Consider the following 22783-nt stretch of genomic DNA (forward strand, 5'->3'; position numbering starts at 1 on the left):
ACTAAAGAGCTCCTCCTCATAGACATGACCATCTGCCAACAAGTCCGGCGGAACAGGGGTGCCTTCTCAGTCGCTTGGATTGACTATAAGAAGGCCTATGATTCGGTGCCTCATTCATGGCTGGGGAGGGTCTTAGAGCTTTATAAAGTTGATGCAGCTTTGAGAGCCTTCCTAAGCGCGTGTATGAGGCAGTGGACCACAGTCCTTCGTCAACCAGGAGGCGGAGATGACCGCCCTGGCCCGCAGGATTTTATAAGGATTGAGCGAGGAATCTTTCAGGGCGACAGTCTGAGTCCCCTGTGGTTCTGCCTAGCTTTGAATCCCCTCAGCACCCTGCTGAAGGATTTGGGACTAGGTTGCCGGCTCCGGAGTGGGGGTGAAGTCATTTCTCACCTTCTGTACATGGATGACCTCAAATTATTTGCACCAAATAGCCGAGACTTGTTGGAGCTACTGAAAACCACCGACGTCTTCAGTAGTGCCATCAACATGGAGTTTGGTGTCGATAAATGTGCGGTTATGCATGTACAGCGGGGGAGGGTTGTAAATTCAACAAATTTACAACCTTCTGAGACAATGTCTTTCAGATCTATCTCTGAGTCAGAAACCTATAAATACCTTGGTATGTCACAGTCGTTGGGTATTGAGGACGAGGGTATTAGACGGTCGGTGAAGGAGCGCTTTTTCAGTCGGCTCACAAAAGTCCTTAACAGTCTTTTGTCAGGAGGCAACAAAGTGCGCGCCTTCAACGCCTGGGTAATGCCCCTGCTCACATACTCCTTTGGCATACTAAGGTGGACTCAGACCGAGCTGGATGCCCTGGATCGGAGGGTCCGATCACTGCTCACCGCGCATCGCATGCTACACCCACGCTCGTCAGTTATGAGATTGTACATCCCACGGAAATGTGGAGGCCGAGGCTTCCTAAACGCCAAGGATCTCCACAACCGCGAGGTGTACAATCTCAGGAATTATTTCCTTAACAACGACTGTGGGATGCATCGTGATGTGGTGGCAGTAGACAGGAACCTCACGCCGCTCTCCTTGGCAAACGAGAACTGGCGCAAACCTGTGGTACTAAGTACTGCGGATCGCAAGGCGGCATGGGAGAGTAAGGTGCTACACGGGCGGTTCTACAAGGCCCTCACGGGACCCGATGTGGACCTGCTCGCGTCGGTGAACTGGTTACGATTCGGGGACCTCTTCGGAGAAACCGAGGGTTTTGCCTGTGCAATTGCGGACGAAGTAATGATGACGAACAACTATCGGAAATATATCCTGAAGGACGGTACGGTCGACATTTGTCGGGCATGCCGTCGTCCCGGAGAGTCACTCAGGCATATCATTTCCGGTTGTTCTCATCTTGCTAACGGCGAGTACTTGCACAGACATAATCTCGTAGCCAGGATTATACACCAGCAGCTTGCTCTTCTATACGGCCTTGTGGACCGCGAAGTACCGTACTACAAGTATTCACCTGCGCCAGTTCTCGAGAATGGTCGTGCCACGCTCTATTGGGATCGATCTGTCATCACTGACAGGACTATTGTAGCCAATAAGCCTGACATTGTGATAATAGATCGATCGCAACGCCGGGCCGTGCTCGTTGACATCACCATCCCCCATGATGAGAATCTCGTGAAAGCCGAGAAGGACAAGTCCAGCAAGTACCTAGACTTGGCTCACGAGATAACCGCCATGTGGGATGTTGATTCGACGATCATTGTCCCGATAGTCGTTTCAGTGAACGGTCTAATAGCGAAGAGTCTCGACCAACATCTTGAGAGACTCTCGCTAGGTGGTTGGATCAAGGGTCAGATGCAGAAGGCGGTGATCTTGGACACGGCGCGGATAGTCCGCCGGTTCCTCTCTCTGCAGCCCTGACCACCGGCAGCTTGGGCCTTGCCCCGCTGCTGGCGGCACCCTAGGTTAGGTTTTTTATAATATGTTTATAAGTATTTTGTATTGTTTTTGTAAGTGTTTTTGTATTTTATTTTTATATCCATATTATAAAATAACCTAACTTAAGACCAAAAATAAATAAAGAGAATAATAATAATAATATTCTTTATTGTGCACAATAAAGAATATACTGCACTGTACTGTTTAGAGTATACTGCATTAGATAAATTTTATGTCTACATATTCTGTAGGTTTAGGTACTGTTTGCAAGCTTCATCACTACATAAATTATAAAACAAAGTCGCTTCCCGCTGTCTGTCAGTCTGTCTGTAGGTATGCTTAGATCTTTAAAACTACGCAACGGAATTTGATGCGGTTTTTTTTAATAGATAGAGTGATTCAAGAGGAAGGTTTATGTATAATTTGTTAACCCGTGCGAAGCCGGTGCGGGTCGCTAGTACATAAGATAAGAATCATATACTAGTATGACATCTAAAATACGATACCCTTACCCGACCCTTTTTCAGGTAAAACACACGGATTCCTAAGATTAGGCATTTCGCGGCATCTAACACGTCACATACGGGTATGACCGACGTGACGACACCCCCACGTAACCGCAAATGCACGACTTGACGGGTCTATTTCATTATATGAAGTGTCAGAGGAATTTGCACCTTGACGCTTGTAGCTTAGAGTCCAAGTGACGTGACGGAATGGGCACGTCAAAGTGACGGCTTCTACGTGACGTGCGTGGAACAGAAGGATGAAATGGTGTATAGTTTGGAACAGTACGGCAACTACGGAGGCTGTTACGAGTATACCTAAAGGGGTCCCCTGATTAACAGTCCGCCGGACGATATCGGCCTGTCAGTTAGAACAAAAAGTTGACAGCTCCGAACAACTGACGGGCCGATATCGTGCGGCGGACTGGTAACCAGTGGTGGTGTATTGAGTTAACTAGTGTAAGTAGTGTGTAATGGGCTTGGAATCAATAATGGGACATCCATACTAATATCATAAATGCGAAAGTGTGTCTGTCTGTCTGTCTGTCTGTTACCTCTTCACGCTTAAACCGCTGAATCGATTTAGTTGAAATTTGGTATAGAGATATTTGTAGTCCTGGGAAAGGACATAGGGTAGTTTTTATCTCAGAAATCATCCTCTAAGGGGGTGAAAAGGGGGGGTTGAAGTTTGTATGAGGAATCGATAAAAAGTAGATTGGATAAAACATAAGTTACCCAACTTACTAACTCCACGCAGACGAAGTCTCGGGCAAAAGCTAGTAACCCCAAAAATCTATATGTTCGGACTTCGGATAAATTAATATCGTTTTTCCTTATTCTCATTATAAGATTTCCTGGTTCCAAGTCCATTAGCGGGGTTCCACCACTAGAGCTTTGTTGTCCTGACTCCAGAAAAAAAACATAGTTTTTATTTGTTAATTATGTGGAAACTAATTGCAGAATCTTTGATACAATTAATACGCAAAGCGGTAGAACTTTTACATTATTAAATGTTTTTCAGTTTAAGTTATAATATGTATGAATGTATGATATGGATGTAGGTAGTTTCATAAATAAAAGAATTTCATACAAAGTAAGTTTGACCTCGTTTACATCGCGGTACTGTAGCCGTACTACGAGTTGACACTTGACATTTACGTTAGCGACTGCGTAAACTCGATCGCAATCCATCTCACTCGCACTTTATTGGTGCGATAAAGGGAATGCGATCGAGTTCACCCAGTCACCAACGTAAATGTCAAATGCCAACTCGTGGTAGCCGTGCTGTTCCCATATCGTTCGCTGTGGCATTAATATGACGAGGGCAAGTGTCCAACTCAGGTGCGGGTTTTGAGTTTGAGGCGGGATTAAATAGGGTATTTGCCTGTATTTAAAATAAATTATCATACATCATGCATGAAATAAGTAAAGCTCCAAAAGATTAATAAAGAGACGTAGACAGCAGTTATTTTTACACACAATTTCTATTTCAAAACCCGTATAAAACTATAAAGAGTAGGTAATTTGATTGTGACGTCAGCAAAATCGTTTTCACAGTTCGAAAAAAGAAGCTGATTTGGCTAGTAGTCAAATACTCTATTGATAAACACTTGCAGGTACACTCGGCTGGACAATACTTGAAATTACTAGGAATATTCAAATAGAGATCAATCAAATTAAGGTAAACTTTTAACACGCGCTTTTCTTTTAGCAACAAAGTTCAAATTTTGTTGAACACATCACCCGTACGTTTCTAAATTTAGATTTCTAACCCCTGCTAATTATAATATCGTGTGTGTTGCTCTCACCTTATTGTATTACGAGACCAACAGGACCTTGGTACTCTATTCCCAGCTTTACGCTAGTACCTACACATTTTGAAACAAGGCAGTCCAATAAAAACTGTTCGACATTTTAATGACATAAATAAGGAACAGGGTTATTAACCTTTAAAGTGTAATCGCGCAACAATGTTGTAGCCGTTGTAGGTACTATACCGAGATTACCGAGGGTCTCAAAACATACCCGAGGCCCGAGGGTCATGTCGGTCTTAGACGGACTCTAGATGAACTTACCTTGATTGAATTCATATATTATAATACAGGAACATCATAATTACACACGGAAGATAGAAACTGCCGAGTGACGAATTTATGACGCAGTCTGTATTATTGAAGAGACACTGGTCGACTCTTATGTCCGGTGAATTAAGACCAAGGACTACAGGTCTCCTAATTTAGATGTTAGACAAACTTTAAACGAACTTACCTTATAGTATTTTATGCTACCGTTGTTTAAGAGAGGTCAAAAAAGGCGAGTGGCGTGAGTATATTTGAGGAGAAGCCGAAAATTGTTAATAAAGACGCCACGAGTATTTTTTGACTCAGTTAAACAACGTTGCATACAATACTTTTTCTATAACCAAGCACTTACTTTGAAATAAAATTGTAAATATAACAAATATTTTTCATTCAAGAAGTAGCAAAGAATCCTCAGGGTACGGGCGGGAAAAGAATGAATGAAATACAAAAACATGTCTATAGTTCACTCATCTGTCAGAGATTTGAGTTTCAAGATACTGTATTTTGGTACCACCTCCTGCCCTGTTTTACTTACAGCTACCATTGCCTAATGAGAGATATTCCGGTTACTATAATTAATTTTAAGACTAAATATGAATGTTATGAATTTTTAAATGATAAGTCAGATTATATTAAGATCTATACTGATGGGTCTAAAACCAATACTCGCACTAGCTTTGCTTTCTATGATTCTTCTATTAATTCAGGCAAAGTATTTTCCTGTAATACCTCTTTTTCAATTTATTCAGCCGAAATTCTAGCTATGATTTATGCTTTGATGTACATTAAGTGTAATGATTTTGCGTCTCATAACTTTTTGATTTTATCCGATTCTATGAGTGCTCTTCAAGCCCTTTCATCGAAACAAATTGTAGCAAATGCTAATTATTTAATTTATGAGTTGCGAAAGCTATTTGATGATCTATTAAATTGTAAAATCAATGTAGAGTTTTGTTGGGTTCCTGGTCATTCAGGTGTACTGGGCAATGAAATTGTTGACTCTCTTGCTAAACATTCAGTTAATTCTGAAATTTGTAGTTTTAAAGTTCCTCGTACGGATTTATTCAAATTTATTAAAGATATCATGCTAAAGCGGTGGAATGTTTCTTTAATCAGTTCCAGAAATATTAAAGGGAAATGGCTGGCTGAGATTCAGCCTGACCCGTCAACTTCTGTCTGGTTCGAAAAAGGTAACGTTTACTCAGGCAGAGAGTTTATTAAAAGTTTGTGCAGGCTGCGTCTTGGCCATTGCCATTTCCCAGCTCATCTTTTTAGGTTAAAATTGTCGACTACTTCTGTTTGTAACTTCTGTCCCGCTAAAGATTGTAATCTAGACCATTTATTTTTTAATTGCCCCTATTTTAATGTACAGAGATTATTATTTATTTGCACTTGTACTGACGTATTAAAAAACACAATAATGCCAACATCCGTACAGGAACTTTTAAGGCACTTTGTATTATATAAAGTTATATTTGATTTTGCAAAAAACACTTTCGGCCTTTTGTAGGTGTCCGACTTTTTTTATTTTGTTTTGTTTTGTGGATTGATAGTTTTTTTTAAGGTGTGTTTGTGTAGTTTTTAAGTAGTTAAGGTTCTATTATTATATCAGTTTGTAATGTATTCAAAATGTAATTCATGTTTAAGCTGATGGCCGTGTTGCCAAAGCTTCAATAAAAAAAAAAAAAAAAAAAAAAAAAATCTGTCAGAGATGACAATTAAAATCAGGTTGGCTGGTAGGTAATGTATTTCATACAATATTTTTTAAGTGGTGATTACACGAAGTATCGTAAAAGTGCCAAAAAGATACTGCGTGTATGCACAAATACTTTTTTGGGGAATAGACTAAAAACTTGTCTTGACAACTATAAGATAGGGGTTTAAAGGTGTGTGCACGATTCTTTAAATGACAAATAAAAGTACGGGAGTAGAAAAAATATATTATAATACAGGAACATCATAATAACACACGGCAGATAGAAACTGCCGAGGGACGAATATATGACGTATTCTGTATTATTGAAGAGACACTGGTCTACTCTTCTGTTCGGTGAAATAAGACCGAGGACTACAGGTCTCCCAACATAGCCGAGTATGGCGTTAGACTAACTTTAGAAGAACTTACCTTAAATATATTATAATACAGGAACATCATAATGACACACGGCAGATAAAAACTGCCGAGCGACGAATAAATGACGTAGTCCGTATTATTGAAGAGGCACTGGTCCACTCTTCTGTCTGGTGAATTGTTCAGGCCGAGGACCACAGGGCTCCCGATGCCGCCGGAGACGAGCCATGCTATACAGATCATGCTCCATACTCGGCCGTTGCTTTTGTGTTTCGCGTATTTTATTGGTTGTGTTACTGCTATGTATCTGTGGACAATAAAGTGTATTAATTAATAATAATTAAATACATTTACAGTCTTAAGGGGCCCACTGATTAAGAGTCCGCCGGACGATATCGGCCTGTCAGTTAGAACAAAAAGTTGACAGTTTCGAACAATTGACAGGCCGATACCGTCCAGCGGACTGTTAATCAGTGGGCCCCTTTAGTAGTAGTAGTAGCCTAGTAGCAAGAAGTGCTAGAACTGTAACAAATGTTGGGCATCTGCGTCAAAAGATATCCGAGAAAAACGCATTTAACCGATAAATAATATAGCAAGTAATGAGACTAATGAGCATTCTATCAGTTTTGTTTTGGCAGTATTACCTAAATATCTCTCATTTATATCTCTGAGCATTATAAGCATCTGTAAATTAAATCACAACTTGTAATGTGTATGTAAATTGCAATGAAGCTCAACTAATTTGTTTTCAGTATCTCCAAGTATAAACACTAACTCACGATAAAGGAGAGTCCAGACACGTTTAATTGCCTTTTGCATACAAATATGTTTCGTCTGGAGGTGCCTTTGCACTTCCAATCAATATTATAACAGTTCGATCTTAAGATACTTTCATATACTACATACTTAATAGTATTAAGGTAATTAAGGTCTAACTTTCTTAGAACATACTCGTATGCCAGCCTACCGTTCTACCAACTAAGCCACAGAATAAATAATAGTACTAGGTACAGAAGATTCACTCTCTAACAAAACGCGTCTATTACGACAGAAATGACCGCTAGGTGGCGCAAGCGCGAGCAGGCGTCCGTTCCGTAGCGGAGCGCGGTAACTACTATGCTAGCCATTTTGTATATACTATGCTAGGCACACCAAAATTGGTGTGGGCCGGTATTTGTAGCGACGCGGAATGAGCCACGCCTGACTGAGCCCCCTAAACTTACCCGAATATTTATATATCCTTGACATACAGGCAAATTTGAACATACACTGACATCAGAGTGATAACTAAATTATGTCATAAATTGTGTAGGGTAACAGCACCAGTGGCCAGCCAGGTACCAGTAGTCAGCCTTTTGAGTCGTTTATTGGTAATAAATATCGGGTATATTCGTTTAAACAAATCACGAGTACTCAAATAGGAGCTTTGATTCCTTATTGGTTAATATGTCACACGACATGTGCGGTGAGGGAACGGGGGGAAGAAATATACTCGTTCATACAGGTGCTGTTTGTCGACGAGTGTAATAGTGTCATGTCCGCCATATTTTTTACTGCACGTGGTGTTCTCTTAACAGGCAAGAAAAACTATGTTTTAATGTTAAAAGTTATTGTTTTTGTTAATGATTGGTTTATTTATTAGTTTATCTATTAAATTGCATTATATTTGAATGAAAATATCAATATTTCACTTATAAATTGAGGGGGCTGGCCACTGGATAACACTTTTTTCCAAATAATCCAGTGCCCAGCCCCCCGCGGCTGACCTTTGGGTTATTCGTTTATTTTATTATTTTCGATCCAATGCGACCGTTAGGACCGTTAAATTTACATTTTCAAATTTAGTTAGGCATGCCCTAGTCAATTTAAAGTAAAACCCAGTAGTCAGCCGCATTTGAAATAACGTTTTAATGCGGCTGACCACTGGGTTTCGCTGATCCAGTACTCAGCCATTAACCTTGCTTGGTATGTCGCCGCCAAAAATATGTCCACATTTTTAAACCCTATCTCATTGAAATAAGGTTCAAAAGTGTATAGGTACATGTTTTTGACGTTAACTATACATATCTATCATTTTGTTTTTTCCTGGTCGGTATAATATGACTTTGTATATTAATGATAAAATGATAATTAGATCTGAATAGTCTCGTTTAATTATTTTTTACCGAATACCTACTAGGAACATAATTATATATTAGGATTAACCTCGTTAATTTTTGATGGATTAATTCTTAGAAAATAAATATTGCGATTCTTAGTTTGCAAGAATAGTGTTAGTTAAGTACCTATGGCCAACAAATTTCGTGTCATAAGAATTGTATGTACCTATAAGATTTTTTTTATTTATTATGTATTTAAACAAGTAATACATATAAGCAAAAAAATTATAATCTAAAATTAAAAACTACAACTAACTACAATAACAATAACTAAAATTATAAATAAAAAATAGGTATTATAATATCGTTGATTTTGATATAAATATTAGTGATTTTGATCTAATTATTATGAATAGTTTATATAGGCTGAGTACTGGGTACACAGAGGCTGCTTACTGGATTTTGGAGGCTGACTACTGGAGAAAAGTGCCACTTTTTGTTTAAACTTAATTAGAGGTATTATAAAGAGGATTGTTATTTTTTTTAATATTTTGTTTTAAAACTATGATAAACAATTGATCTAACCATGTCATTTGTTTAATTATCCGACTAATCCTGTAGAAATGCCGAACGTTCAAACTTAAAAAAGTCGTTATAAGGCTGACTACTGGTGCCTTTACCCTATGTGTTGTGTCTTATGTCATTTCGTTTTCACGGATTTCGATCGTACTTGTCTGTAAATGTACCTATTGGTTGGCGTAAGCGAGACGCATGGTAACTATTAAAATGACATCATTTATGATAATTTGCATATAATTCTGAATTCTGATGTCAGTGTGCGTTCGAATTGGCCTGCTAGTGTTGGACTTGGACCGATAATACTGATGAAAATCAAATAGGTAACAATATTTGATTTTAGACTGCTACTATTTGATTTTACTTCGCCAGAACTAGTGACTAGTGTGTAAGAGTCCTTAAGACAAGGTTTGAGCACCTTCAATTATTAGAGTAAAATATGCAAAGCGTTTTGCAGATTGCTTAGAATCTGTGCAAGCGATAGCACTTAGTAGAAATATAATACCTAAGCTTAGAATATTGGTACCAAAACGCCTATTATTTTCGTAGTCAACAACTTGCTTCCAGTAGCGGAAATATCATTATAGATGTAGAATATGCTAGACGTGGAGCATGTCACGTCCATGGCAATGTAACAGTCACACACCACGGCCACTCACTTCATTAAACTAGAATACATTTTAAACTACTAGTCACACATGACATTTACATTTATATTTATATTGATTAAATTTATTTTTCCAGTTTGTAACCTATATTTTAATTGTAAATAATTGTATTACTTAGCTATACCTATTTTAAATATCGTAAGCCGGAAAGGTACATCATAGCTGCTGCATTGGATAAACACCCTAACACCTGTACTAATGTATTTACACCTATGATGACGAAATAAAATTATTGATTGATTGATTGATTGATAGTCGCTCACCTGTCCACGGAGATTGCGACTAAGTTGAATATGCTAGATGTGGAGCATGTCACGTCCATGGCGATGTAACAGTCACACACCACGGCCGGCAGCCCCCATGCTCCATTAAACTGGAACAAAATATTTTATTTAGCATCATCATTAACATCCTATTCAGTGTGTAGAGTAAAATAGAGTAGGTATAATCAATCTTAAGACCTTATACACGTCGCCTGCACCACAAAATTAAGCATTAGGTGTGTAAGTAAGTTCTTAACACGGATTAAATATTGAGCATTATAACACTTGAAACTCTCGCGTTTTGTACACATTTTTCCGTGACCACAGCTGGTGCAACTCAGCTGAAACGTCGGAATTAAAGGTAAAAACAATGAAATTTTATCGCGGTAGACTTGTTTGTGTAATTAAATATATTGAGCATTATTAAAATTTAAGCAGTTTTAAAAAACAATATTTTTTTTACATTATAAACACAGGTTGGTTAATGGTTAATGCTGGTTAATGAATATTCGTTATCTTGTTGTTGTTTACTAATACAATATAAATAGCATCAATTGTGATTTTTGCCTATTAACCACTAATACCATAGGTAGACAAAAATTATCCTCGGCCACGTCGTTTTTCACTGCGCGAAATATTGAATCGGGAGATACTGGCACCCTGTTTGTTGCCAACTCAATAGGTGTCGCTGAGTATAGATTAAAATTAATGCCATCTAAATTATTAAGTGGAACTAAAAGGAACCGACGACGATAATAAGTTTTAAGTGAGTTAAAAACTGACTATGGAGCGAGCTCTCTATTTCTACACATTTTTTTTGTCTTGTCTCTATGTTCGTCTGTCTACAGCCCAGCCTCTGACATATAGACAGACAGACGGTCAGCGGAGGTTTAGTAATATAGGCTTATGTTTGAGTTGCGGGTACGGAATCCCAAAAACTGACATAAAAACTCATGTTAAATTCAGACCGTAAATAATAGCGATGTAGAATGTTAGCCAAACATCATCAAATGTATTGGGAACGAGAACATTAAGAAAATTCCACTTGTTTTGTTGAAAGCTAGTGACATTATGTAAAAGGTTAAATATATTAAAGAGAAATTTCACCACCGCTGGCAAGACTTGAACTTGCGACCTTTGGAACACCGGTCCAATACTTATACCAACTGAGCTACGGAGGCTTTTTTCTTCTTCTATTATTATAGGTCCTCGCTTTCAGTACGGGCGGCCTACAATATAATATTATATTACTTTGTTTACGGAGGCTTAACAGGAGCCCAGACCAGACCGGTATTCCAAAAGGTCGCAAGTTAGAGTTTAGAAAAGAGTTAGAGGCTGTTCGGAAAGAGAAGAGTCGTGGAATGTATTGGGCCCCATACATTCTACGACTCTTCTCTTTCCGCACAGACTATAGAAGCTTCGTTTGTTACTATTTCTATGGACTAAATTGTGTCTGATGCATATAAATTTAAATTTAAATTAGCCGTAAGTGGTAAATTTTTCAATTTTTCGTTTACCTAATATAAAAATGTAAGTAGTATTGCTCTCACATGTTCCTGCTTCATGAAAACTAGGTTTTTACACTTTGAATAAGTTACTAGGTGACAATTTTATAATTTTGTCGGAGTTTTAAATTAATGTTGCGTTTTAAAATGTAAATTCAATAGTTAAGAGCCAACAGGAGTGGTCATTTCTCCATACAAACGTACTCGACTGTTTCCTCCGTGGGTTTTGAAGCTAGAGCAATGATTTTTTCAACACAGATTAATATTGTCAATATCTGTGTCGGACCGTTTTGCTTTTTTTGATATTTTTGTTTTTTAAGGCGCTAGAGCCTTTCAAAAATGGCCAAAATGGCCTAATTGACTATGCCGCAATGAGAGGCGTGCTATTTAAAACTGACATCAATTAGTCAAAAAAGCAAAACGGTCCGACACAGATAATGTCATATTCATTTAGATTTCCAAATTTGGTTACGATTGGTTAAGTTTTGGAGGAGGAAACAGTCGAGTACGAAACCTCGATTTTTGATATTTTTACGCAGGATTTTTCGCCTTGTCCTTATCGCACTAGTTTTAGGAGCCGCTTCCGTTAGCGAGACGGGTATATTTACCTAAAATATTTAAATCTTAGCTCCTGTTGGCTCTTAATTTATCGCATATTTTGAGATACAGCGGCTAACCGCTGTAACACGAGTAATCTAAGACCTACCTAATACCTAAGTATGTCATAAGATTTGTAATGTCGAATCCCGCCCCTTTCGGTCCTCTTTGATAGATGTGCTCGTAAATTGTTTATTTTGTGCTATAAAATTAACTTTTACGTTTATTACGGGCCCAGGATTTAGGAAAGTTTTGTAGTTTCGTTACTTCCGGGCATTTCGGATCAAAACATAATAGAAAATGCATAGAATTTATTAGGGGTCCCTTTGCTTCACATAAAGTTTTAAGTAATAATTTATTGTTTGTCATATTGTCATTAGCTAACCTAACCTAACCTAAACCGGAAACCGTTAACTTTTCAGGATTTTCGTGAGGTTATCCTATACATGGGTTAGGTTAGGTTTGTTTTATGGCAATCCTACCAAATAATAGTAGTTTGTGTTACAAGGGATCAAAATGATATATTTCTGTCAAAGGGCTTACATTGAATCCTGAGCGTAATGAAGGATTCAAGTGTTAACGCCCAAGACGAAATAATTTTGATACCGTGTGACACATACCTACTGCTTTTCACATCAAATATGAGGAAAATAAAAAAAATCTTAGTGTTGACACAATCTGATGCTGCAATGTGCAAAAAAATTTAAAAATAGTGTGCTAGAACAGAAAAGTGCCACTTTGAACCCTCCTAGCAGGGAGGAAAAGTGCCACTTTGATCCCTTCTAGCAGGGAAGAAAAAGCTCTTTTCTGAATAGGAGGTGTGAGAAATATTATGACTAACGAAAATGCGGACAAACAAAACATTATATGACTTAAAACTTTTTGGGAAACAATAGAGAGACCCATTAATATTACATTACTAACGTAATATAGAACCGGCACAGAGAACCAGCAGTATTTTGCGCCATGAGTTGTTGTCGTTTTGACAACAAACCATAGAATTGAAACGTAAATCTCGAGACCTAAACGCGTAAGCGCCATGAATTTTACGACGCTTACGACGTTTTGGTTACGTGGTACAGGTTGCAATTGCGACAATTTCATTCTTCTCTAAAGTAATAATAACTCAGTGAGAATATGGATGTTATAATTTTTTGTGTAATAATATTGATGACACACTCAAAAATCAGCATGATCATTTCAATAATCACAACATAGTATGTATAAAACAAGGTGCTTCCCGCTGTCTGTCTGTCCCTATGTATTGCTTAGATTTTTAAAAGTACGCAACGGATTTTGATGAGAGAGGAAGGTTTATGTATAATTTGTTAACCCGTGCGAAGCCGGGGCGGGTCGCTAGTCAAGTAATAAATGAATAACAGATTTTACAAATCTCAGTTCCACCTCAAGATAAGCCTTTTATTTATACAATAGGTACCGATATATGGCGACGATTAAGGGATAGGGGCTGCGACCCTCGCTCTGGTTCTTTCCTTGTCCAATCCAACATATTATATCACTGGCCATTCAGCGGGGTAATGCCGCCAGTATTTTTGGCACATTTGATCCGGGAGACAATCAGAGTGGGGGGTAATATTTTATTTGTTAAGTTAGTTTTACTCATTCCTAGGTTTATTTTAGTTTATAATTTGTATGTTTAATCAATTTGTTAATCTAATTATTCGAAATGAATATTTTATTTAGTATATGTACCTCTACGCTTGTGTTGTGTAGATTGTACCTAAATAAAAATTATCTTGTCAATATATTCAACTTTCTAATAAAATCAAAGTGTTCCGACATACTTGATACGAATATACAAATACCTTTCGTGTATACATATAATATACATATATATAGTTGGTCAAACCAAATTTGTCAGTAAATAAGAACAAAAAAAACTATACTCATCCTTTTCTTTTGGGTGCTAGTGTAAGACAAAGATAGTATGTAATATTGTCTTCGGTTACCGCGATAGTTACTTATGAAACAAAACTATTAAAACGGATTATATCGCGTATATTGAATTTATTCTACATCCCGACGTTTCGAACTGGTCAACGGAACGGGTGACTGAGGAAAAACTACACTGTGTAAATCTACCCACTTACAAAATAATGAACCATCATAAACTATACATTTTAAGGCCTATACATGCAAAATTGGTGGTAGTAAATATAGTATGATTCTCTCGGTCTGTTTGAAATGAGATAGTCCTTTGACAAACTACATATATATATAATTACACATCGGTAACTCGTGGCATTTAGGTAGCACTTAAAAGATTAGTGATGAACACACGTCGGTAACTCGTGGCACTTAGGTAGCACTTGACAGTTTCTAACAGACTAGTGATGTGACAATGTTCTTCCTATACGAGTCGAGAAAAAGAAACCACTAAAAAAAGGAATAGGCTACATGACTAATTTTCATTTATGGTATCAATCGATCGGGTTTGTTTTTAGGTTCAAATGTCTATATAGGACCCATTGCATTAAAGCAATACAAAAGTCAGAAATTATAGTCGCACTTCACTCGCGAAACGCCCTGAACAAAAGGACAAGGGAACGTGACGTCAAGGTCCCTGAGATCCCATCTTGTAGTATGGACTGTATGGACAAAAAGAAGAAAATTGCGTTTTTGTCCGTGAAATATTGCGTTTATGTATATAGTTGCTTTACAATATTTTTTTGGATAAAATGTAAGGAATCCAATTGTACCCTTACTTTTATCGTTTTTGGAAGTTAAAAAAAAAACTTAAATTTTGAAACTTTCAGGTCCTGTATTTTTGTAACATTTCCGTATTTTATTTTAATATCCACATTATTGTGATAAATTGCTCATTTACTATCTATTTTACTAGATTTTGTTATAAAATTCAACATGTGTCATCATCCCTATTAATTAAACTACTTAATCTTTTAAGTGCTACCTAAATGCCACGAGTTACTGATGTGTATATATAATACACGAAGTAACTAAAATAAATAAGAAGTAGCTAAGAGCAAAAAGCTCGTAATAAATGAGGTCTCACTTGGGCTTTCAGGGCCGCTTTGTGCGGTTACTGCGATATCTTTTGCGAGGGTCTCGGAGAAAACATCGCGGGCATGAATGGCTCTGTGTGTGGTTTACTGCTGTTTGGCAAGACGGGAGAGGAATTATGGCCGAGTGAGCATTTGGGAGTTATCTGCCTACTTATTAGATAAAAATAAACAATGTAATAAAAAAACGTTTATTCAGAAATCTATAGTAATTTAAATTGTATTTTTTTTTTACTTATTTTCTCGTAATGCATGTTAATTATAAGACGTAATTTTTTTTTTGAAAAGATGTGTCCCGCCGATTTTGTTGCTGGTCCCATATTGGGATACCCTCCTCCAATTGAGGGGGGACTTAAATCTTCTCGGGGCAGAGGTGTAGGGTTGGAGCCGGCCTACCTAGCTTTATTTGACGTTCATAAGCGCATTGTAATTATGCCTACTTGAATAAACTATCTTTTATCTTTATCTTTAAATCTTGCTTACAACTAATTACATAATATTCTTCTGCCAAACCACAGAGTGGTTTGTTCATGGCAGACGAGGCTCCGTTATGTTTATGCAAGCTAGGTATTTGACAGGTAACTTAAACTTAGGTATCTACTTAACCCTTTACCGCATGCGCAGTCCTATATAGCAACTATTAAAGTTCATTTTCATTTTAAAGACATCATAATGAAGACATGTAGTAATTAATACTATAGGTATACCTACCTACCACGTCAGATGCAAACAATTAAGCTTGGTACACTTAACATGGTATACGGCCCGCCTGATAGAAAACATGCGCCGTAGCCTATGGACACATACAATTAGGGTATACGACACATGTTGAATTTTATAACTAAATCTAGTTAAATAGATAGAAAATGAGCAATTTATCACAATACATTGGAAATTCAAAAAATATATGCGAATAAAAAAAAAATACAAGACCAAGAATAATGATACCATTCGATTACTTAAATTTTATTTAAAAAGATATTGTACAGCAACCATATACATTAACGCAATATTTCACCGACAAATCGCAATTTCCTTATTTTCCATGCAATGACACGGCCTCTAAAGTTACGTGATGACGTCACGATGTATTGCCATTTTCTATGAAGCGTTTCGTCGGTAAAGTGCGGGTGCCAGACTTTGGCCATCATTTGTGACTTTTGTATTGCTTTAAGACAATGGGTCCCTTACAAACATTTGATCCTCAAAACAAACCTGATCGACTGATACCATTCATAAAAAATTGTCAAATACCCTATTCTCTCACTGCTTTTTTGAAGAACCCTCGGGCTCATTCCACAGCCGAAACGGTCACGAGATATAAAATTTCCCTTCCTAATGTATATTTCTTATACAATAGAGTCTGTGCGGAAGTTTACAGGAAGCGAAATAAGTTTTCCATTATATTACAAGTTTTTCCAGGAAGCCAACAAAGTAACTAGGAAACACTTAACTTACAAAACATCTTATGTATCTTGTGTTCATTAAGATATTTACATCCTTTTAGAATTCGCTAACAACCAAGACTTGCAACATCGTATTCCACCCGCTATAAGAGCTTTAGTATGGGCTATAAACGCGAAAATCGAAGTTCGCAAATCGCGGGCATCTTACTCTGTCACTCTAATTATGCCTTCATTGGAGTAAAAGAGAAAGATCCCCGCAATTTGCGAATTTCGGTTATCGCGATAGACCCTTTGTATAAGGGCGTCCGCTAGCTGATGGCGCGGTTGCACGGAGCGGGTGAGCGGATTAACAAAAAATATTATGAGTAACGCAAAGGGCCGGTTCAGATGGACTGCAACCCGACTGCAGCTTCTATGGGAACTGCACGCCGACGTTGCAGTACTTGCAGTTGGCGTGCAGTTCCCATACAAATTGGCCTGTAAGTCTGATCTGCGAGTCCACATTTCCAAAGCCAAGCTACCTAAAGTAAGAAAGTTCGTCAAATTACTTTCCACTTCGCTTCCAAAGAAACGTCACTAGATTCAACGCGGTCCCGTGTAATTTCATGGAAAGCCTCGACAATAAAACTAATTTCGCGATGTAATAACTAGCTATTAGTCTGAAAACGTAGATTTCTCGTGTTTAAAAATATAAATGTGGCAGTAGCTGCTAGGAGCAGTATTAGACATTTAATACGTTAGGTTGCTACTTATTTCTTATACAATTTATAACATATGGCCTTAGCATAGCCTACTCCCTTGTTCCTTTCTAATTTTCTGGATTTACGCCCCCGCTTAACAGCTAAAACGATTTCATCAAGCTTGCATGCACCTACTCTATTCACCTTCTAACTATTATGGCTCAGCGACCCAAAGACCCAACTCTTAAATATATGATGATGATGATGACCTAAACAGGGCCTCCGAGACGAGAGCACACCACATTTCCCGATCCTGTACCGTTTCCTGCCAATTATCGGCTTGAAGCTGACGCAGATCTGCTTCCACAATGTCTCCCCAGCGGTATTTGGGCCGGGCGGCCACCTGTCAGTCTTCCCGGGTACTTACGACCTCTTGGCATCCCGGTCCTCCCATTCTTAATAGGCGACCGAACCAGCGAAGTCTCGGATTTCATTTCTCCGATGATATTGGGTCAGCAAGTACTCTGCCTTCACCTCCTAGGGCCTAATAATTTTACATACAATTCACTTCCTGCAAATCTATTCCCAGTCCACTATAACTTGGATCTTTTTAAATCGCGTGAATAGATATCTTTTAGGTAAGCATGTTCCATCCTAGACTGCATTCGGCACTTACCCTGGTGAGATTGTGGTCAAATGCTTACCTTTTTCCAATAAATTTAATAAAAAAACATACAAAATCACTAATTAGCCTTGTATTTTATCATGCAATAGGCCCCTAATGTCCCTCCTATTCGGCTTCTAGTCTGTATTTCTAATAATCAACCGTTATCAGCTAATTTTATCGTAAACTATACATAACATCGTTTTCCAATCGAGCCACGAGGGAGCTATTCTGGATAAGTGACATTCGAATAAAACCGCCTAATAGGGTTACCGGCGAAGTCGAGTAATATGACCTTTGCAGTAAATTGGGCACGTGGATCGGGTTTTTGAAGTGAAAACTTCTTTAGCGGCGCTGGGCACTTTTTGAGTTGGGGAAAAAATGATAAACTCGAGACAGCGTAAGGCGATCACGTGACCGTAAGGGGCGTAAGGTTTAGATGGCCACTCATAATTTAGATGGCATTTAAATCAATAAAGAAAAACTCAATGTTATTTGACATTTATGTTGCGGACTCCTTTTCAAGACCTATATTATGTTCAAATAATCTGACGTTGTCATGGCACAGTATGTAAATGTCAATGAAAAAGTGTGATCTTATTTGAGAATGATAATAATATATAATAAATAAATAGAATACCTCCGCTAAACGTATGTATCGTGTTACTGGGCGTCGGTAACATAGTGAGGTGAGTTTTCAACTTTTCACTTCTATCGGCACTCCCGGAGTGCAACCGTTGTTGCTTGTTTTAAAGTGAAAACTTCTTTAGCGGCGCTGTGCTCTTTTTGAGGTGGGGAAAAAAATGTTAAAACCGAGACAGCGTAAGACGGTCACGTGACCGTAAGAAGACACGTGACCTGATCGAAAAACTGTTACATGTAATGTCATTGAGTTTTTCTTTATTGATTTAAATGCCATCTAGTGAGTTTCGCTCTAACTGGTATTAATATAACTCGAGTACTAACAGTGATTTGCTTAGGGGTTTCAAGTAATTAACGCTAACGCTAGATGGCGTTAACCTCAATTATACATAGCGCATTTTGCACTAGTCGTTGAGTTTTCACTTCTGCCGGCACTCCCTGAGTGCAACCCGTCGTTTTTTTTTTTGTTTATGTAAGGCTTCTTTTATTTATTTAATCTTTATTACACAAAGAAAACACATCGTACAAAAGGTGCACTTTATGTTTAAAGGCATTCTCTACAAGTGAAGCTTCGGGCAAAACAGATAGTTTGTAGAGGCAGACCGTGATAAGTCTGCAACGATTTTGATAGCGCACGCAGTGCAAGTGTTTATTTTAAACGTCAAATTTCTATGAAATTATAACTCTTAAGAAAACTCGGAAGAAACGTACTTTAAGAACAGCGTTTTTCAACTATTATGACGCGACTTACTTGTCAAACTTATCATAAGATTTTTTTGTAATACCCTGCTTATTTAGGCTGAATAGTTTTTTTAGGTAGGTACTTATTTATAGGTGGGCCAGGCAACAAATCCGATAGATATTTTTAACCGAAGCTATACATAGTAAAGTAGTTAAAGGATGATGATATGAAGCCTCGTGAAAATCAGCTGCCGCTCATTAATTATGATTTTTTACTGGTTTATGATCTATAGTTTGTCAAAGGACTGTCTCATTTGAAACATAGACAGAGAGAATCATACTATCTTTGTCTTACACTTGTACCTACTAGCCTAGCACCCAAAAGAAAAGGATGAGTATAGTTTTTTTGTTCTTAATAAAAATAAAAAATAAAAAAAGCCTTTTATTTCTTGCATATTACAATGTCAAACATAAAAAATCTACAATACAATTTATATAATTTTCTAATAGTCAGTTTTTAGTAATGTTTTTAATTTTTATAATATTTATAAAAAATTTAGCAAGAACCCCTTTTCAGGTAAAGGCCTCCTCCAGAGTAAGCCAGTCGGATCTATCCTGTGCTTTTTGTATCCAGTTTGTCCCTGCAACCTTTACTATCTCGTCTGACCATCGCGTGTATGGTTTGCCGCTGTTACGCTTTCGTGGTGGTCCTGGCCATGTCGTTACTTGTTTTGCCCATCTATTGGACTTCATCCTGGCGACATGTCCTGCCCATCTCCATTTTTGTTTTTTTGCGTATTTGAGCGCGTCTATCACGTTAGTTTTGGATCTAATAATGCTGTGCTTAATTTTCTGGATTTTTCTAATATTTGTCATACTTCTTTCCATACTTCTTTGGCATGTAATTATTTTGTTTTTAATATTTTTGGTAAATTTCCAGGTTTGCGCGGCGTACGTGAGCGATGGTAGTAAACATGAGTCCATGATTTTCTTTTTAAATTTAATAGGAATTGTGCTCTTCAATATTTCTTTTTGGCTCCAGAATTTGTTCCACGTGATCTTGATTCTCCTATCAACTTCATGTTCGCTATTTCTCATATCAAATGAGATTTGCTTCCCAAGGTATATATAGTTTTTAACGTACTCCATTTCGGTATCTCCAATATGCATTGGTTGTTGTGTACTATTAGTCATTATTTCTTTCTTTTTGTTCTTATTTACTGTCAATTTGGTTTGACCAACTATATGAGTCTATGCCACTTTGCAAGTCCCCGCTATACCCGTATATGGGCTTCGCAGCCCACCAGGCCGGGGACCACACTTTATTGAGATATATTGCCTATTTTCTATTTGTTTAGAAGAATAGAAAATAAAATTCATTACGTATCACCATCCCAGTTGATAGGCACAAAGATTTAATTTTGATAGCAGTGACACGTAACGTTGCCTCGTTTGACTTTTATTAAATCTGAAACTGCGTAAGACATTTGAATACGAAAGACGGAAAAACTAATGACCAGACTAAGCTGCATAACAAAAACGTCGTATGTCTCAACAATCTGCCGTTCAAAATGAAGTCATAATACAATGTAATACAGCTTATTTTACTTCAACATTGCAGGAAGAAAATTGAAATGCAGCGTCTGTGTTTAAAGCTACTTGCATGGCAAGTTGGACAAGTTTGTGTGCAAAGGGCAAGTAAGCGTGAAGAGTTAAGTAGTTGAAGTTAGTTTGTGATACAAGTCACATACCCACTGGAAAGAGCATTTAACTTTAAATAAGCGCCACTTGCACCATCCCACTAACCCGGGGTTAACCGGGTTTACCCGGGTTTGTTTCGACTAAAAACAGAACAGGCCGCGTAGCCAAAGTACCAATCGCTAACGCTCCGTAGCGATCGAAACGCAACTGTCCCTGTCGCACTAATATGGAAGAGTGATAGAGACACACAAAGCGTTTCGTTGTCGAAGCGATAGCGATTGTAACCTTGGCTAGGCCACCTGTAACGTTCTGTAACTTTTTAGTTTAAGAAATACATCATCTGTGAACATTTCAACTGCCTAGATATCACGGTTCATGAGTACGGAACCCTTGGCTACGGAACCTTAAAAAATGAGTTCTCGTGGTAAAACTGGTAAATTTGATTAAAATTGAGTACGGAACTACGGTTCGGTACGGTTTCTGAACTACAAACTTTTGTATTGTACCCTATATCGGTAGGCACCCTAGTATAATATACTAGGTATACTATCTAGAGAGTATAGAAGTTAGTTGTGAGTTTAAGCGTGTAGTTGACTTTACACTTTACACATCAGTTTGGTTAACATCTTGGTTGTTACGGAGTGCTTAGAGCAATTTAGATTGGTAGCTGACGTACTAGCTAAAGTAACTAAGGTCTGGTTCTCCGAATTAAGTTTTAGATATATACAAGCGGCCCGCCCCGGCTTCGCACGGGTTACACAAAACCTTAACAAATTGTACACCTAAACCTTCCCCAAGAATTGCTCTAATAGGTGAAAACCGCATGAAAAACCGTTCAGTAGTCAACACACAAACAGGCAGAAGCGGCGGAGCGGGGGACTTTGTTTTATAAAGTATAAAGATGTAGGTAGGTAGGTCGCTTTGAGATGAATAACTAATGTAAAAGTCATGGTATCGTAATAAAACGACGAAATCGTAATAGCCGTTTCTGAGATCCCCGAAATATATATATACATAACATATATATAGTTAAATATACAAGAATTGCTCGTTTAAAGGTATAAGATATAAGATAACTGGTCTAGGTAATTTTAATAATTTTTTCTACTCCAGCACTTAAATGTGTCAATTAAATGACTGACAGTGATATCTAAAGCAATGTCATTTGAATGCTTTGTCTATAGGCTCATAAGATGACTGCTAGCAGTCATCTTATGAGTATAATACAACTGCTTTATTTTTTTTAAAGATACAAGTTCCGATCATCTTGATTGAAAGAGGTATGTTTTCATTTACAATAATAACTCTTTATTTTTTTTAAATAATAACTTTTTTTTTTTAAATAATAACTCAATTTTTTTTAAATAATAACTCTTTTTTTTTAATAATAACTTTTTTTTTAATAATAACTTTTTTTTAATAATAATATTTTTTTTTTTTTTTTTTTTTTTTTTGCTGCAGCTGTCATAGAAAAAGTAATGTATGCAACAGCTCATAATTGGTTCTTAAAATTCTCGGGTCTTTTTTTACAAAACTCGACTACGTCTCGTTTTGTAACTTCGACCCTTGAATTTTAAGAACCCTTATTATATCACTGTTGCATAAACTACTATTATGCATAAAGTAATACATAATTATGTGAAAATACCTGCACCTATCATAAACTTTTGAAAGAAACGTTCCGAAACTTAATGTAGAAT

At 37.5% G+C, this 22783-nt stretch overlaps 1 protein-coding gene across 1 annotated transcript in view; it reads right to left on the reverse strand.

The window, feature by feature from the left end:
- LOC134653691 (dopamine D2-like receptor) overlaps positions 1 to 22783 on the reverse strand; it is a 54428-nt gene that overhangs the window by 21723 nt on the left and 9922 nt on the right. Inside the window, exons 2-3 of the mRNA XM_063509084.1 lie at positions 10167 to 10276; positions 6615 to 6867 (exon numbers count right to left, since the gene is read on the reverse strand). Of these exons, the coding sequence (XP_063365154.1) occupies positions 6615 to 6867; positions 10167 to 10276 (363 nt within the window). The remainder of the gene's footprint in view (positions 1 to 6614; positions 6868 to 10166; positions 10277 to 22783) is intronic.

This window comes from Cydia amplana, chromosome 13 (assembly GCF_948474715.1).
Source record: "Cydia amplana chromosome 13, ilCydAmpl1.1, whole genome shotgun sequence".
NCBI classification, from domain to species: domain Eukaryota; kingdom Metazoa; phylum Arthropoda; class Insecta; order Lepidoptera; family Tortricidae; genus Cydia; species Cydia amplana.